Raw genomic sequence first — 19,733 nt, 5'->3', positions numbered from 1 at the left:
GTTTATGGAAACTTTTAAGGGTTTGTGATTAGGAAGAGAACATATATGAAATGAGGATGTAAAAATGGATTCAGTTTCAGGGGTCAAATCCTGATTACTGTAAAGCATCATTTTACTAAAAGCCATCCACATCTTGAAATGTCAAAAGTACAGTAGTAACCCTCCACTGTTACCTTAAGGAGCTATTTCTACCTGATATAACTATTAAGAATTAGTTTTATAACATAATGTATTCAGGTTGATTCAGTGATATTAAATAATATTTAGATGTTACCACTAAATTTATTGCTGAGTGACTCCAGCCAGGTCTCTAAAGCAACCAATTTGGCCCGGTTGGTAGGGAGAGTAGAGACACATGGGGTAACCTCCTTGTGGTCATGATTAAGTGGTTCTCGCTCTCAATGGGGCACGTGGAAAGTTGTGCGCCTCCACATGCTGTAAGCCTCTGCTGTGTCATGAACAGCGAGCCACGTGATAAGATGCATGGATTGACGTCGCAGAAGTGGAGACAACTGAGGCATGTCCTACGTGTTACGAATGAGGCAGCGAGGAGAGAGGATCTAAATGCAGTTATCTTTGTTGACTAGAATACAGGCAAAACACAAAGGAAAGCCCACAATGGGGAAACAAAACATAAACTAAAACAATAGGGCAGGAGGACACATACCAGGCTACAACATACAACGATCGACAAGGAGTGAACAAGAAACAGGGCTTAAATACACAAGGACAGGATAATACAAATGATAAACAGGTGTGAACAATGACACAAAATGGCAGTGATGACGGCAGGTGGATTGTGGGAAATGTAGTTCAGTACAAAGACAAGTGAAACCAGGGCAGACAACAAGGGAATCAGTGACATAACCCCCCTCAAAGGAGCTGGCTTCCAGACGCTCCTCAGAAACAACCAAGGAGTGTGGGGAAGCAAACAGACAGACCAAGAGAGCACAAGGGGCAAACAGACAGACCAAGGGAGTACAAGGGGCAAACAGACAGACCAAGGGAGCACAAGGGGCAAACAGACAGACCAAGGGGCACAAAGGGCAGACAGGCAGTCCAAGGAGGCACAGGGGCAGACAGGCAGTCCAAGGAGGCACAGAGGGTAGGCAGGCAGTCCAAGGGGCAGGGACAGGTTCAGGAGGCCTGGGAGCTGGCCACAGATCAAGGACAGGTTCAGGAGGCCTGGGAGCTGGCCACAGGGTAAGGACAGGTTCAGGAGGCCTGGGAGGCTCCGGAGGCGGAGCCGAGGGAGGTGGCGCCGTAAGAGGCTCTAGAGGCGGAGCCCTGGAAGGCTCAGGAGGTGGAGCCGAGGGAGGTGGCGCCGTAGGAGGCTCTAGAGGCGGAGGCCTGGAAGGCTCAGGAGGTGGAGCCGATGGAGGTGGTGCCGTAGGAGGCTCTAGAGGCGGAGGCCTGGAAGGCTCTTGGGGCGGAGCCGAGGAAGGTGGCACCGTAGGAGGCTCTAGATGCGGAGCCCTTGAAGGCTCAGGAGGCGGAGCCGAAGAAGGCAGCTCTGGGGGCAGAGCCGTGGGAGGCGGAGCCGTAGGAGGTTCAGGAGGCGGAGCCGCAGGAGGCTCGGGAGGCGGAGCCGAAGGAGGCTCAGGAGGCTCTGGGGCGGAGCCGTAGAAGGCTCGGGAGGCCCGAGGGGCGGAGCCCTGGAAGGCTCGAGAGACTTGAGGGGTGGAGCCCTGGGAGGCTCGAGAGACTTGAGGGGCGGAGCCCTGGGAGGCTCGAGAGGCTTGAGTGGTGGAGTCCTGGTAGGCTCGAGAGGCTTGAGAGGCGAAGCCCTGGAAGGCTCGAGAGGCTTGGGAGGCGGAGCCCTAGGAGGCTCGGGAGGAGGAGTTCTGGAAAGCTCGAGAGACTTGAGAGATGGAGCCCTGGAAGACTCGAGAGGCTTGAGTGGCGGAGTCCTGGTAGGCTCGAGAGGCTTGAGAGGCAGAGCCCTGGAAGGCTCGAGAAACTTGAGAGGCGGAGCCCTGGGAGGCTCGAGAGACTCGGGAAGCGGAGCCCTGGAAGGCTCGAGAGACTCGGGAAGCGGAGCTCTAGGAAGCTCGAGACTTGAGAGGCGGAGCCCTGGGAGGCTCGAGAGGCGGAGCCCTGGGAGGCTCGAGAGGCGGAGCCCTGGGAGGCTCGAGAGGCGGAGCCCTGGGAGGCTCGAGAGACTTGAGGCGGAGCCCTGGGAGGCTCGAGAGACTCGAGAGGCAGAGCCCTGGGAGGCTCAAGAGGCGGAGCCCTGGGAGGCTCGAGAGACTTGAGATGCGGAGCCCTGCGAGGCTCGGGAGGCGGAGCCCTGGCTCATTGACTAAGGCAGGCATGGAGGTTGGCTCGCTGGCAGGCGTGAAGGGACGAACCACGGGCGAATGGAGGGTTACCACTGTGGGAGAAGAGGCAGGGTTCTCCTCGACGATGCCCACAGTGAACGGCGAGGCGCAGGCCAGCAGAGTCTCCTCAATGTACGCGCGGAGCGTCCAGCCGCGCGTCGCCGGTGGCAACCGCTCCTTGAGCACACTGTTTAGGTTGGCCCGGAAGAAGCCCACCAGGGAGGAGTCTGGGAAGTCCGTGATGCTCGCCAGCTCGAGGAAATCATGGATGTGGTCTTCCAGAGGACGGTCCCCCTGAATGAGGCTGAGCAGCTGGCAGTTGGCTCGTAGAACCGCTAGATCCATGGAGGTCAATCGTTCTGTTACGAATGAGGCAGCGAGGAGAGAGGATCTAAATGCAGTTATCTTTATTGACTAGAATACAGGCAAAACACAAAGAAAAGCCCACAATGGGGAAACAAAACATAAACTAAAACAATAGGGCAGGAGGACACATACCAGGCTACAACATACAACGATCAACAAGGAGTGAACAAGAAACAGGGCATAAATACACAAGGACAGGATAATACAAATGATAAACAGGTGTGAACAATGACACAAAATGGCAGTGATGACGGCAGGTGGATTGTGGGAAATGTAGTTCGTACAAAGACAAGTGAAACCAGGGCAGACAACAAGGGAATCGTGACACTACGCCACCTGGATTGAGGTGAGTAACCGTGCCACCATGAGGACCTACCAAGTAGTGGGAATTTGGCATTCCAAATTGGGGAGAAATAGGGGATACATTTTGTTTTTTAAATGATGACATTTATTTTATCATAAAGAGTAAAGTCTTTGTTGACCTGTAAAAATAAAGGCGCAACATTTTACTTCAAACAATTTGATGCGGGGTGTTATTTCTCATGAAGTGTGAGAAGCTTCCCCTGTTGCTCTCGTGTTGTGGTTTGTGGTGATGCAGTAGCACTTCATTCTGCCCCAGATAGTGCATACAGATTAAACCCTGTCAACTTTCTGTAGCTTAGATGACTCACAACCTGGTAGCTGTTAATGCTCACTCTGGCTTTATGGTTGTTTGATTCAAACTGTCCATGGCATCTACCTGAACACTACACATGATGGAGAAGAGAGTGGTTTTGTTGCTGCTTGTTGTTTCTGTCAGTCTAACTGAAGGTATGTTTTTCACTTACTTTTGTATGTCATAGTTGATGGTATCATCGTAAATGGCTCTCAGTCAACACCACAGAGGAAGATGATACTAAGATTTACATGATAAGTTTAACGGAAGTAAAGATAAAGATTTTGGGTGACTGTTATATTACCCTGCACTCGAATCCCAGTGTTATGACATGATGTGTAGATTTTATCTGAGCTGTGAACTCTACAGGCGTCATTTGGTATAACCGCCATTAAACAACTAGAAAACCACAGGATGCAAACAAATTAAAGGAACACCATATTTTTAGGTTTTGCATTTATAGATCAGATCAGCAGAAATGCACAGTTGTTTACAACCACTAGAGCTTAAAACTAAAATTAAAGGTAAAATCCGATTTTAACTATGAATTTTGTGTACTGTTGTCTAAATACAGATGATTTTGAGGGCTTAGATGTCTTTCCTGGCAGGATGAAGACAAGTTACAACTGTTGTTTGCTTAATAAACATAATATATTAATAGACTTTGTCTTCTTAATGATAAAAATGTCCTTAAAGCAGCAGGATGCAAATCGACAACTAGTCCACAGTGTTACAAAAATTCAACTGGAAAAGAAGAGGACTTTAGTTGTACATGGGTGGAAAGTAACCTTGAGCAGAATCCTACATACACGCTTAATATATGGTGAGTTCAATATACAGTGTTATTTGTAACACAAGCAGATTACAGTTTCCTCATATTTACAAAAGTTTGTATAATCATCAGAGCAGAAAAAATTTAAAGAAAGGATGAATTTATAATTGGACAATGTGCCGCTTTTGGTAAAACAAAACATGTGAACATTACATTAAAGCAGCATGACAACATACTATGTCAATGTTTATAAATCTACTTTTCACTAATTCCTGGTGTGTACAGGGACAAAGAACGGAAAAGTTTTATTATGCGTGTGAACACTGGAAGGGAGGCACAGAAATACCTTCTTTTGGAGGAACTAGGAACTATCTCTAGAAAGATGGATGTATGGGTACAGCGCCAAGTGGGCAACCACACCTGTAATTCTAACAAAACCTTAGTGGTCTTTGAGTGCTTAGGTGAGAAAACACTTCCATTCATATCATATCAGAGATCCATTCATACTATACTGTCTATTCCCTAACAGTTTATACTAGATTAATAAACGCTACATAATGCAGTGAATTAAGTGTTGATATTTGTGCAAAAGGAGATTGTGGAATTAAGATTCACTGTGAAATAATATCTTAATGCATAAAACATACTGTACTGTATACTACTGTATAAATGCTGTGTCTGTGTTTTGGTTTAAATTTCTATATAGCCATATCTATAACTATAACTATTTGCTTTATATATCTACATATCTATACGATAATTAATAGCTGATTTAAACCTGAATGCAGCATAATACACACACACACAGCATTTTTACATCAGTAATATTCTGACTATACTTTGTGATCAGTTGAATGCCACTTTGGCGAATTAAAGTACCAATTTCCTTTCGAAACAGCAAAATCTGTACATTATTCCAAACTTTTGGCTGTCAGTGTGTGTGTATATATATATATATATATATATATATATATATATATATATATATATATATATATATACCTGTATATACAGCTCTTGAAAAATTGAGAGACCACTACAAAATTATCAGTGATACTATTTATTAGGATTTACTATTAATAGGTATGTGTTTGAGTAAAATGAACATAGTTTTATTCTATAAACATTTCTACTACATTCCAAATTAAAATATTTTTACTTGAAATATGGGAGAAATGTTGTCAGTACTTTATAGAATAAAACAAAAATTAAAATTTTACTCAAACACATACCTATAAATAGTAAATCTAGAGAAATTGATCATTTTGCAGTAGTCTCTTAATTGTTTTCCAGAGCTGTGTATATGTACTGTATATATGTATATGCATGTGTGTGTATGTATATTATATTGGTTTAAAGCAGCTTTTAATTGTCTTGTAATCACTCTCACTCAACAGTCAAATACAGTGCGCCTCGGATTATCAGTATGAGAAGGTCAGCTGGAATACTGAATCTCACACTGGACAAACCAAAGGGTAACAAAGGTGCTATTTACGAGATCAAATGGAGGGTGAGAGACTCTGAATGGCAGACTGTAAGTCATTTTTTCATACAAGAAAATCCTATGCTGATATTAACATGTCCTGAACATAATCTGCTCCTTGCTAATATGATGTGTTCTGCAACTTCAGGAGACGTTTGTAACAAAGGACAGCACTATCCAAGGTTAGGGTATATTTTCACAAATCCTGAATTGCAACAGTTTTACATCAATTGTTTTAATGATCCCATGATTTGTCCTTATATTTATAAAGAAGTTAATGAATTGTAAATTATCATAGAATGAATTTAATGTTATCCTTCTGACATAACAAAAAAAAAAAGAAAATGAGAGCAATGTTTTAAAAGGGACATATCATGAGAAATAAATGTTCCTTTCTGAAATAAAAAAAAAGCCAATGTACTATTAAAACATATACTGCAATGTGCAAAATTATTTTTTTCCCACCAAAGATCTATCTTATAACTAAGCCTTAACCTCCCCAGTGAAAAAATTGAAACTAAGCTTCAAAAACCAATCATTCCGAACTTAATCAACTATTGACATCAGAAAAAATACATTTAAAGATATATACCCATGACCATCCATGTTTACCTGTCAATGATGCCTTCGGGTTATTCGAAACTGGCCCGCCCAGTCATGGCGAGGTAATAAGGAAAAATTAGGATGGATAATATGTTTTAATAGTACATTGACTATTCCAAATGTCAAAAGAACTAACAATGAAAAATTCGCCAAACTTGAACTTGCTGTTCCAGCGGATATTGTTTTGTTTATCTGTCTCTATGTAATGCAGGCTTTGCTAAAAGCTGTTATTCGAAGGATAGAAGTGCAAACTACATTGCATATGACAGCAAACCAATAGCCCATGAACAAGCACTTACACATTATACAAACATGGAGTTTACATAGAAGTCTTAAAGGTATAAAATGGCCCATATAAGTATGAGGGACATAGAGTGAGAAGAAAATAGTCACAAAAACAAAATTATCTTTAAGCTAAAAAATGTTTGGTGACCACAAAGTTGAAAAACATTATAAATGGGCCTCAGGGAAACAAATTAAATGATAAATGCAGGATTTGATCCCTTTAAAGGTGCCTTGTGTAAGATTCAGAAACCCTTGTTATTATTGACACCTGTGGCCGTTAAGTGAACTGCAGCAGCAGCTACGTGTTGTTCGTGATCGTGCTCATGCTCGCGCTTGTGCACGCACTCCATAGGGACACGAGCATTGGCCAAAAGAATGATGTAAGGTACAAAGAGACAACGTGATTCATCGGCATCATGCTGACAGATGTGGTAGCATAATTAAAATTACACAATTATGATTGTTTTACTACAGTACAAACTTTGAGACTGTATACTATATTTGACTCTCCAGTGCTGGAACAGGGCTAAAACAAAGTGTGAATATAGGACTGACTATGCTAGAGTAGTTTGAAGTAATCACTTTTCTTTGAAGGATACATTGGCTTCGTCTCGTTTGAAAGGCTGCGTTCTCCGGAGGTTGCATTTGTCGGCCACAAACGTCATCGAGGCTGTCTCATTTCAGAAACGGGAGTAGGACACTTCGAATACAGCCTTCGAATGTGACCTCCTTTCACGGGAATTCAGAGACTGCATGAGGTGTATTCTACGTGGGCACTTATAACCCACAATAGGCTACTTTGCTTCAACGGAAATGTCTAAAAATAAAAATAACGCCAATTTGCCGGTAAATATGATATTCAAATGCAAGGAATGTTAATTCACAAGTTAAAGTACCGTAGTAGATGGGTGCAGAGTATATAATATGTATAATTATATTAATATATAATTAAAATAAAGTATTAGACTAAAAGTACACCTGTAAAATATATATATTTTTTCTCTTTACATCATTATAACTCTCCTAAATTTTACCTCATAAATTCCCTTCTAAAGGGACTTTGTTCCCTTCTCACTCAAAGCGTTCACGCTTTTTAAAGAGTAGCGTGCTGTCATAGCAACCATGTTACGATCCATTTCCGTTTGTCCTTCGAAGGCCATCTCGTTTAAAAGAGGCTTGTTTAAACGAGGACACTTGGTATACTGCAGCCTCCGGAGGACGCATCCTTCCAAATGAGACACGGCAATTGACTGCATTTATACGATAGCCTATGTCGGCGTTATCTATCTAGCCAGCTTTATCAATAGCTGTTAGCTAAATTTGGTGGTTGATGTCAGTAGCTGTTTATAAAATAGATAAACATTATACATTATATGTACATTATAAATATGTTGACACAATGCAGTATTGATGTGATTCCATCACAACTGTCATTTTGATATATCCATGCACTATTGTTTCATAATAATAGAATGTATATATTTTCTGTATAACCAAGTTATGTTACACTAATGAATGGAGCTTTTTGCATCATTCATTCAATGTATTGTTGTAGTTTACCTTGCTGAATAATTACAGATAAACATATACAGATGTTTATGACAGTTGTTTATGACAGTTACTGTGCAGGGAAGATCAAGATCCTTATGGCACTATATTTCACATGCTTTGCAGTTATGTAAGCTTACCTGTCCAATAAGAACGACAATACAGGCTCGGTTTTGATCCCCAAAACCAAACTAAGGTCCCTCCAGGAATCAAATGCCCTGCCGATGTTCACTCTAGTTTTCGCTCGACCACAATCACATTCCCGCTTAGCCAGACGGGATTCATTACATAAATGTTTTTTTTTTTTTTTGGCTTACTCTGAGTTTGTGTAGGAGTCGGTGTTGTGATGGACATTTGCTGAATTCCATCTCTAAGAAAACCTAGTGTTACCTAGTGTTGTTGACTGTCTGTTGATGCTGAAGAGAAGCTATTACTGAGGCAAGGCTCTCGGGAGTGTGCATAAGTATAACACATTTTGGATTTTCCCAGCAAAAGCGACCCGCTCCCTTCGCATGTAAATCAGTCTACAGGACTTAATAGGCAACCTAGGAAGTCAGGGAAAGGCTAATTTTTTAATTTGCGTTACAAGCCGTTCACACATTCGCAAAACAAAGGCGAATATTACATGAAAATTTTTTACATATTGCACCTTTAAATAATTGAATTTATTAGAGGTTTGTGTGCACAGTGTCCATCCTTATTAAAACATAAAAACTGATTGAGCTGAATGTGTCTATAGATTTCTACAGACTACAGCTACAGAACCAGACTGTTTACCAGGTCCAACTAAGGCGGCAGGCCAGATTGCTGTTACATCCATGCAATGACTCACTACTCACTCTGTGGAGTGATTGGAGCCCCATGGTGGATGTTCCCCTAGGTTTGATTTCAACTGTGGTTAACCCTTGTGTTCTCAATGGGATTAAGATCCATAACACACTTTTCCAATTATCTGTTGTCCAATGTCTGTTTCTTTGCGCACTCTTTGCACACTTTTTGTTTTTCTGTTTCAAAAGTGGCTTTTTCTTTGCAATTCTTCCCAGAAGGCTGCACCCCTGAGTCTTCTCTTTACTGTTGTACATGAAACTGGTGTTGAGCAGGTAGAATTCAATGAAGCTGTCAGCTGAGGACATTTCTCAAACTAGAGACTCTGTTGTACTTATCCTCTTGTTTATTTGTACATCTGGCCTTTCACATCTCTTTCTGTCCTTGTTAGAGCCAGTTGTCCTTTGTCTTTTAAGACTGTAGTGTACACCTTTGTATGAAATCTTCAGTTTTCTGGCCGTTTCAAGCATTATATAGCCTTCATTCCTCAAAACAATGATTGGCTGACCAGTTTCTAGAGAAAGCTGTTTCTTTTTTTGACATTTTTGACCTAATAATGACCTCAAGACTTAAGCAGTTGTGGCAACTCAAAATCAAACACAAAGACAATGTTAAGCTTCATTTAATGAATCAAATAGCTTACAACTGTGTTTGATATAATGGCAAGTGATTCTCTAGTACCAAATTAGCAATTTAGCATGATTTCTCAAGGATAATGTGTTGGAGTGATTGCTGCTGCAAATGGGGCCTGTCTAGATTTGATCAAAAATGACTTTTTTGGTTTCAGCCATCATATGGTTTCAGAAGACCCTGAAAAGAGTGCACAAGTTTTAAAGACTGCTTTTTATTTATTGAATTGTCCTTCTTATCCTTTTTGGAGCTTGACAGCCCCTGGTCTACTGTCATTGTATGGCGGAAAGCAGCTCTTGTTCCACAGAAGAAAGTCATATGGGTTTTGATTGACATAAAGTTTAGTAAATGATGTTTAGTTGAACAATCCCTTAAACAGTTTAACATCTTTCTGCAGAAATCCGCCTCCTACCTGGAATACGCTGGGTAGAACAACAGAGAAATGGAAGCAGGGATGTTAATCTCACATGGGATGTAAGTATCAAAGCCCCTGAGGAATTCAGAAATATTCACAATTGAATCATGCATGATAAGCAGGACATTTAAATGATGCTCACATATAATTTTCTTTAGGCCCCACCTGCTGAAGAGTCTATTGGGGGGGTGACTTACAATCTGACCCTCTCAATCTGGCCTTGTAAAATCCCCAAGAAAGTTGAACTCATAACTGTGAATCGAAGCATTCAAACCTCAGTAACAATGTCTGAGGCCAGGGTGTCCATCATCGCAATCAACAAAGTTGGAAGCTCACCACCACACCTGATCATCATTCCTGCTGTGAAACATTTGAATGGTAACTATATTTATTTGTGGCACAGAGAGTTTTTGTGTTAGCATGTTCAAGAGTGCTGATTGTATGTGTTAGATTGTTTCTATATGTGTATGTTTGCATTTGTGATTATGTGTACTTATGGCAGAACTTAAAGAAAGTGAATTTAAGGGAAAAGTGGGAGCTGTAAACCAGAAACTAGCCAGGTGTTTGGAAGGGAAGGGGTTGAAAAATAAGAGAACTTGATGACGTCAGTCGTTTCAGAGTTAAAGCTTAGTTATTACATTTTGATGAAAGATTACGAAAACAAATATTTTTTTCTTTAGAATAACGGGCACTGAATAATCATTCACAATACGACCAGGTGCATGTATTAAGAAAGTACAAGGGTAAGTTTTTATTTTTTGGGGGAAGTTCTGCAAAGAAAAGCTTGCAAATTTTTAATACCCCAAATACATTCAGACATTTTACCTCTTTTTTTCAGATTTTTCAGAATGAATATATCTTGTACAGTAAGTGTAAATTTTAAAACCCTGCAAACAGAATCTGACACAAGCTGATGTATATTTCTTACCATTTTCAGGATGCCTTAAGCCTCAAAGAAAAAATATAACTTATTCCAGCAAAACCTGTTTAGAATGGTACAAGCTGGAAGACGGAGAGACCCGACCAACAACAGTAAAAAACACTCGCCATAAATTGTTCAAGGACATTGAAAAAAGTAGAGGTACTGTAAGACTTTCACCCCATTCTGAGAATTATGCTCTATATATGCTCTATATATTATACATAAAGTGTCCTATGTCTGTTCTGTGAATGATAACTTGTGTGTCTATTGTAATTAAAGAGGTGAAGAAGTTTGTGCGTCATTATTACTTCATTCATACGATGACCAAGAAACACTTCCAAACTCAAGTCATGTGTCCTTTTTACTCAGAAGAGGGAGGTACAGTACATTGAGGCTATTTAATTGACTAGAAAGTTTAAGGAATAGTTAACCCCAAAATTAAAACTTCTGGCTCAATTTACTCTACCCTCATGTTGTTCTAAAGCTGTATGACTTTCTTCGTTCTACAGAACTCAAAAGGAGAAATTTTAAAGACTGTGCTTGTTGCCCTTTTCCAAGCAATGACAATGCATGGGGATTGATGCTTTCAAATTTAAAGAAAAGACACAAAATATTTTTGTAAAATAGGCCTATCTCACTTTTGATCTAAAACATTAAACAAAAAAAAAACTCAAGGTACCATTTGGGTTCCTCACATGCCACTCCGGCAGAAAACTCTGGAGATCCTCCAGACACCCTCAAATATACAATTTATGACCTTAAGGAACATTATGATATATTTTAAGTGCCTCAAAGCATTTTGATGTGGTTCTGAAAGGAACTGTTGACAGTCTTAAGAGTTCTTTAGTGTTTTGCAGGTACTATGATTAAGTTTCTCTGATAACTTAAAGGGTGCCTGAAGAATCTCCAGCGGGTTCCGCCAGTGTGGCATCTGTGGAACCCCAAATAGTGCCTTGAGAATCTTTTTATTTTTACAGTGCATATTCCAAGTCTTCTGTAGCCATCCGATAGATCTGTGTGATAAACTGACCAGAATTTAAGTCTCAAGTAAAGAATTAAAATTTTTGGGTAAACTATTCCTCAGTAGAAATATATTCCAAAATCATCTCTGATCTGCACAGTTGGAATTTATGCATTTGTTTTAGTACCTACTAAAGGTCCGGAGAATGTGAGTTTTTCCAATGTGACACATGAGTCAGCTGTGGTGCATTGGGTTTCCATTCCTGTGGTGCAGCAGCAAGGATTTCTACAACAATATATGATTTGGATATCTGAACAGGGAAACACAAGTAAGGAGAAAGTTGAAATGATTATTTGCTATGAGATGTCTGAGTCACAACTAAAGTATAGCTATAAACAATACATTTACTTTTACTGAAGTAAAAGTGAGTGGCACTTCCCTGTGCAAATCTCACTGCTAGGGTGTGGTTGACCATGCATTTATATACAGTTTCTAAGGTGATCTAAGTGGTTTTTAACACATTGCTGCATGGTTTCTAAGTTGTAGTGAGTGGTTTCTGGTAGGTTACTTCCTGGCCCAAGTCAAAAGAGCTCACCTCCAAGTCTCTATGATATTCTGGCCTCTTGATATGGCCAACATGATCACATGGGAAGTCAACATATTGTAATTTGAAATCAGCCGCTCAACATAATTGAATGTGAATGTGTGGCAGTGTAGTGGGCTAAAGCACAAAACTGTTAATCAGAAGGTTGCTGTTTTGATCCCCACTGCCACCACCATTGTGTCCTTGAGCAAGGCACTTAACTCCAGGAGCTCCTGGGAAATTGTCCCTGTAATAAGTGCTCTGTAAGTCGCTTTGGATAAAAGCGTCTTCCAAATGCATAAATGTAAATGTAAATATAAATTTCCCTCTTGCTCTACTGCATTGCAAGGGAAACCTCCAAGACATGGGTTCTTGTCCCTTGGGAACCAGGAGGTTATCACATTCACATATTTAATGGTGAGCGCAATTCAGAAGTAGCTTTTTTGCTCTATCACATTTCCCCTGTAATTCTGCGTATTTTGAAATTCTTGTTTAGTTCCCCGTTCCTGTTTCCTTGTGTATTTAAGCCCTTGTTTCCTGTGGTTTCTTTGTCAGTCTTCAAATGTGTTGTCATCTTCTGTGCCTTGGTCCCTGTGTTTTGTTTCCTTTATTCTGAGTTACCTTGTTTCTCTTTGTTTTATTAAAAGCTGTGTTTCATCACACTAAATTTACGTTTTTACTCCACTGACGTTTGGGTTAAGGGGTACAGTTAACTATATATGAATTTATGTTCACTTTATTATATTATTTGTGTAGCCAGTGGGTTGACAGTAATCACTAGAGGATACAAAAATATATTTTGGGGTTTTATTCTGACGGCTGTTTATTAAAAATGAAAAAACAAACAGCAGTCGATGGGGCTGTATTATATAAAAAAGGGGAAAAAAGGGATTAAGAAAATACAAAAAATGAAACAAAAAATTTAAGTTAAATAATGCAAAAAATGGAATACAGAAATGAAATAAGGTATAATGAAATACAGTAGAGGCCAATGTCAAATGAAAATACAAACAGGGCATTAGCCTACCCATATGCTTCAGCATATTACATCAGTACAGGCGTATATCATTCACAGGACTTTATGCCGTTTTAACCAGGCTTGAAGGATATGTATAACAGTATAACATATGTATAACAATTTTAACATATGACTCTTGTGAATACATATTTAAAGTAAATGATCAGCATTTTGTGTAAAATTTTATATTTACATAACTTTTCAACCGATGAACAAAACTGTGGGTTCCCTTGCAAAATGTATGCTCTCACATTTCTAACATGAGAGACTGCTGGAAAGCAGGTGTCACAAAACTCTGGTTCTTAAAGGGGCCACTTCCAATTTATGAGTAGAGTTAAACTACATGAAATGTCTCTACTTGGCTACATTTACAAGTAAAAATACAACTTGCTTTTGGCGCACCTCTGTGGACATTTAACCTAGAAACTGGGGCTGTTTCTCAGTGTGCATTCTTAAGTGCTCTTACCTTGTGGACTCATTTGACGTCATCATCCACTGCTGGAAAAAAATCAAAAATATATATGAGGTTGATGAATCTACCATATTTATCGCAACATATCACAAGACTTACTTTGCCTAGATGTGTTCTACGTCCTTCTGTCCTTCAGTTCTTTCAAGGTAGCTAAGCAAGATCAGTCTTCACAAGAACTTAAGTCCATTCTTTGAGTTTTTAGCATTGAGAAAAATCCTATCCCCATATGTTCAATAGCACTTCCAGTTTCGGCCACTGGGGGGGCAGTGATTTGAATTTCAGTAAGCACAGACCAATTTCAGCAGCAAAACTTTCGATCTTGCATTGCAATTTACGTTGTGATCAGGCTGAATGTGGCTTGGGTTCCTCAGGATTTTTTAAGGCCATTTTATGGAAGTAATAAAAATATATAATTTAGGAAATTAATAGCAAGCTCTCCTCAATAAGATGCAGAATCTGAGGTATTAATTACTGTATGTCCACAGCAGAAATGTTAAGGGACTACTTACACAGTGAAGTTTGTTAATTATATTTAGGAGTTTTAAGTCCTCCCCCAAAATCTAAGTATGAGTATCTTGATGCATTTCTCTTAGTACCACTAACTACTGATATGCCACATTATTTGCAATATTGCCTTTTATGCTTTTGAAGGATTTTCTTAAAGGGATAATTACCCCAAAAATGAAAATTCTCTCACCATTTATTCACCCACATGCCTTCCCAGATGTGTGATGTTCTTTCTTTTGCAGAACACAAACACAGATTTTTAGAAGAATATTTCTGCATAAAAAGTAATCCATGGTTTAATCCATGTGAGGCGATCACATCGGTTTCAGGTGAGAACATACCAAAATGTAACTCACTGTGCATCTTGCCATTGCAGTCTCTAGGCACAGTCATGACTTCGAGCTTGATTACACTTCCTAGTTTAATTGAGCTTGAAATCATGATGGCCAATGAGACAACTGATGTCAAGATTTATAGTGAAAAAGTCTGTTCTCACCCAAAACCGATTGGATCCCTTCAGAAAACATGGATTAAACCACTGGAGCCTAATGGATTACTTTTATGCTGCCTTTATGTGCTTTTTGGAGCTTCAAAGTTCTGGCCACCATTCACTAGCATTGTATGGACCTACAGAGCTGATGTATTATTCTAAAAACCTTTGTTTGCGTTCTGAAGAAGAGAGGAAGTCATATATGTACATCTGTGATGGCATTAACATTGCCTAAATGATGAGAGAGTTTTTAGTTTTGGGTGAACTATTCCTTTGATAAAGGTGATCTTAGACTGCCAGGTAGTGCACATATTGTTTTTGCTTAATATTAGTTTAATATTACATGTGCTTTTTTGTTATTACTGTATTGGCATCAACACAAAACTTGCATGAATCAACTGATAATATGCAGAAAATAACACAATGCTTTTTGTTCCTTTTGCTTCAGAACACCATCAAGTGCTGGCAAATGAAACAAGCTTCTTGATCAAGAACCTCCACCCAGGGACCTCGTACACTGTTTCCATTGCTGGAAGAACAAAAGCTGGTGCAGGGCCGAACTCTACTGTAAACTTTGAAACACAAAGTTCAAAAGACATGGGTAATGAATATGTGTATGCTCAGAAATTTCAATATGTGTATGCTCAGAAATTAATATGCGGGACTGGAACTTTCTTTTTTTATTTTATTGTTGTCTGCTTTATGTCATGAAAACACAATGAGGTCTGAGAATGAACCTGCCAACAGCAAATGTGTTCTGCCCTTTCATTCAGTCTTATCATGGCAGGACCAGACCATCCTGAGTGTCTGTGTGGTTGCCCTCTTGTGTACAATAATCTGCTCTATAGCTGCCAGAAGGTGAGATTACATAACTCAGATGAATTGATAGAAGGCCACATAAGTAGCCCACAGAAATGCTATATTGTACTTTCCTGCAGCTTGACTTGTAGATTATTGTCTACTAATGCTAAGGTCATGGGATAAATTTCCATGAAACACACATACTGATAAAATGTATACCATGATGCACTTTAAGTTAAGGGTCTGCCAAATCAGTATGTAAATATCTAAACTGAATAACAAGGCTTTTTTTATTTTTATTAAAATTGTATGTTAAATTAGATTTGAGGTTGACTTGGGTTAGCTTTTCCTTCACTTTCCAGTCCAGCAGATTAAAAACATAATTTTTTTCTATTTGTTTTTTTTACTTAAATATATTAATATAATAAAGAAAATACACACATAGACACAATTTATATTTGTCTACAATATGTGTGTCTATGTGTGTCCAGAGTTTTGACTGGTAGTTATATATTTCATGTATTTATCTGTAAAATGTATTTATTTAAGTGTCTGCCTCCCAGATTTAGGTATAAGTTGTTTCCTGTGGTACCCAGCCCAATGATTGCTACAACAGAATTCAACTGTCCTCGTGATCAGGTTAGCAACACAAACTGCTGAGGATTCAAAATTTAAGACAAAACAACCTCAGTTTCTTTTGAAAACTTGATTGCATTTTAAAAACTGTGACCCAAATTCCAAAATCCCCTGATATTGTAAGCAGAAAAAATATGTGGTAAGGTCATAATAACAACCAAAAGACACCACATCAGCAAATTTGCAGTGATGTCATGCACCTCAAAAGGACTCACAGAATCTAGCAGCTATAAGACAGTAAAGGTTGGAGGAAAGCTAAGTTTAAAAATCCTCTTGACAGAATTCAGCTAATTTACTTACATAGAGAAATAATGGAGTGTCTCTGCAATGAAACTAATCATTATTTTGAAAATGCATCAAATTAAATGAATTTATAAATTTTGTTATTCATTTTAATTTGCTGAGCTGCCCTCTCTATGACTCTACAGAACCAAAACAGTAAGGAAAAGCATTTTCACACGTTTGGTGTTATCAGATTGCGTAATAGCTCAACAGAAAGAGCGATGCACTTGCGATGTAAAGGACTGGGTACTAGTCCTGGAGAGCACACAACTGGCACGAGCCGAAAATGTAAAAGAGGCTCCACAAAATTATGTGGTTGCTTCAGTAATGTTTTTCATGTTACAATTGCATATTTATGACACTCGGTTTGATTTAGGTTAAAGGTTTAGAGTAGGTTTTGTTGATTTAAATCTCAAAGATCAGTAACCTTAAAGGGATAGTTCACCCATAAATGAAAATGATCTCATCATACTCAGTACTCACCCTAATACCATCCCAGATGTGAATGACCTTTAAGCTCTGTACACCTCCTCAAAATAAAAAAGTAAATGGTGACCAGAAAGTCCAAAAGGCAGTATAAAGTAATCCAGTGGATATATCCATATCTTCTGAAGTGAACCATGATATGGTTTGGGTGAGAAACAGATCAATATTTAAGTCCTTTTTTTATATAAATATGCAATCTCACTTTCACATTCTGGTGTGGAGGTGACTTTCACATTCAGACACCTACTGGTTGAGGCTGGACAAAGGTGGAGATTGATAGTAAAAAAGGATTTAAACATAGGTGTGAGTGTTTCTCACTCACACCTATCATGGACAAACTGCCTTTGTGTCATTTTTGGACTTCTGAGTTGTAGTTAACATTCACTTGCATTGTATGGACCTACAGAGCTGACTTATTCTTCTAAAAATCTTCGTTTGTGTTCTGCTGAAGAAAGAAAGTCATGCACATCTGGGATAACATAAGGGTGAGGAAATGATGAGAAAATGTAAATTTTTTGGGGTGAGCTATACCTTTAAAAAACCTAATCTTTTTGGGAGAAAATTTCACTCGCTTTTAGCATCCCACGATACATGTAAGGAGCCACATAATATTATTTTGCAAAAATGTTGCCTCAGTCATGCAATTTTCATTAGCTCAGGCTTCTATGAACCTTCATTGTGTACTGTGAAGATTCTTTTGAAATTGTCTTTTGTGTTTCGGAGTAAAAAAAAAACAGCATACAGGTTTGGAATGGCATGGAGGTAGGAACGAAATGACAGAATTCTTATTTTTGTGTGGACTTTTCTTTAAAAAAGACAATTCTGGATAAAGGACAGAAAAAGGTGAAGTATTGGATGGAGGTGTGCTGTGTTAACTGTGGGTTTATTTTGAATCTGCAGGACCTGAGCAATGTCACAGAAGTGGTGCATAACGTCATTCTCCTGCAGGTTCAAGATCTCAAAGCCAGACAGAATGTGCCCCCTGAAAAGAGCATTTTACTGCAAGAATTTGGACTTGTTGTCTTTGAGGAAGAGGGCGAGGAGGATGAGGAGGAAAGAGTGATTGAACTAGGCTCCATGAAATCCTGTTGCTATCCAAATCCTAGTTACAGAGGACAGATGCTACAGCTACCAGAGCCTATCCACATGACAGATAACACTTATAAGGACAATGACACTGAGTCCACTTACAGAAATGGTCTTTTCTTTGAATCAAGAGTCCTGGAATGTGACCAAACATCACTATAGTCATTTTAGGGCCTGCCAGGCTTATCTTGAGCATGAAAAGTTCAGACTAATAAACAACCATAAATAAACCTCCTCTATCTGCTACAAATATTTTCTTTTCAACCAGGTGCTGTCTGTTAAGGTCTGTGTGTAACATGTACATTTCATCTAAATTTTGTTTTCATATTTTTTTGTACCTGATCCGTAATACTGGAAATAACCCAGTTCTGAGAACAGTGTAAGATTCTCGGAAGTTACTGAGGTTGCAAGTGCCTCCACACTTTAAAGCTTTGTTGTGGTCAAAGTGACGTATTTTTGATTTTCATTCTGTCTGTAAATGAAGCGTACTACTTTAAAGTGTAACTAAACACCTGCTCAGAGTCTGACTCCACCCACTACAAATATTTGAATATGCTGGAAAAGTGGGCAGACCCCGGCGGGGATAGAGGGAACGAACCGAGTGCGGGGGGGGGCACCTGAGACTCGTAGAGACGGATTAATTGACAGCTGCTGTCAGACTCTATGTTATTATTATTCCTCAAACGGTCGCAAGACGACATGTACATGAATCTGGCGTGGTGAGCTGGAACCTGCTTACGTCACCTGTCACCGCTTACGTCACGAAGTACCGCAAACAGCCAATAGGAAAATTCAACTGCAGTAGCCACCGTTCAACCTGAAGAGGGCAGCACTCAGACGTTTTTACGCCATATATTGTAGAATTAAAACACTTTATACACAAATGTCAAAAAAATTACTTGAATCAATGACCAGTACTAATAAAGCCCCATGCTTACAGATCATTAACTAAAAAAAAGTTGGTTTAGGGTTTAGTTACCCTTTAAGGTGTTTTTATCACACAACAAGCAATTATTTTGGTATGATACATAACTTAAGATAACATGAATTTAATATGAATCATTCATATCTGAGCTATTGAAATGTATTATTGAAATATAACAATGTCCAAAGACACTCCGATTCTCATGTTTGATATGTTTGCCGCTCTCCTCTCTAGTAATTTTGCTCATAGTCTTAATAGTGATAGTATTTGAATAATTGGGGCCCAGGTCAGGAAGCAGACAAGCTGGTTAATTCAAACATCTGCTAGCTGCCTTGAGATGTCACACAGGTCACATAAACTACAACACATGTAGACTATATCACATAGAGACTGTGTCTGTTCCCCGAACTGCCAAACACAAACCCCTCACTAAATCATTTAGAAAAACTTTTATTATGGTCAAACTCGATAAAATAATTTGAGATAAACATCATATAAAGGTAGGGATGCTAAACATTATATATCTTTCTACCAAAGCACTAAATGAAATTGTTAATTCAATTTCTACAGATCATTCTTTGGATGCGCTCTGTCAGACTGAAACCTGGCTTAAAAACCCTTTGTGTTAATCAGAGGATAGGATTTAAGTTTAAGTCTTTTG

At 39.2% G+C, this 19,733-nt stretch overlaps 1 protein-coding gene across 1 annotated transcript; it reads left to right on the top strand.

Moving 5' to 3' along the window:
- The first annotated feature begins 656 nt into the window (after window positions 1–656).
- On the top strand, window positions 657–19,128 carry LOC127632397 (interleukin-31 receptor subunit alpha-like). The gene is made up of 16 exons (XM_052110962.1): window positions 657–792; window positions 2,945–3,497; window positions 4,039–4,165; window positions 4,400–4,575; window positions 5,512–5,648; window positions 5,746–5,779; window positions 8,773–8,913; window positions 9,886–9,962; window positions 10,062–10,281; window positions 10,841–10,984; window positions 11,105–11,203; window positions 11,971–12,114; window positions 15,305–15,457; window positions 15,630–15,714; window positions 16,221–16,296; window positions 17,962–19,128. Exons 2-16 carry the CDS (start codon window positions 3,440–3,442, stop codon window positions 18,307–18,309), a joined length of 2,019 nt encoding a protein of 672 aa, XP_051966922.1. The 5' UTR covers window positions 657–792; window positions 2,945–3,439; the 3' UTR covers window positions 18,310–19,128.
- The last annotated feature ends 605 nt before the right edge of the window (window positions 19,129–19,733 follow it).

Source organism: Xyrauchen texanus, chromosome 39 (genome assembly GCF_025860055.1).
Source record: "Xyrauchen texanus isolate HMW12.3.18 chromosome 39, RBS_HiC_50CHRs, whole genome shotgun sequence".
NCBI classification, from domain to species: domain Eukaryota; kingdom Metazoa; phylum Chordata; class Actinopteri; order Cypriniformes; family Catostomidae; genus Xyrauchen; species Xyrauchen texanus.
Note: the sequence above shows the minus strand (reverse complement) of the source record. Positions and strands in the feature narration are given on the sequence as shown.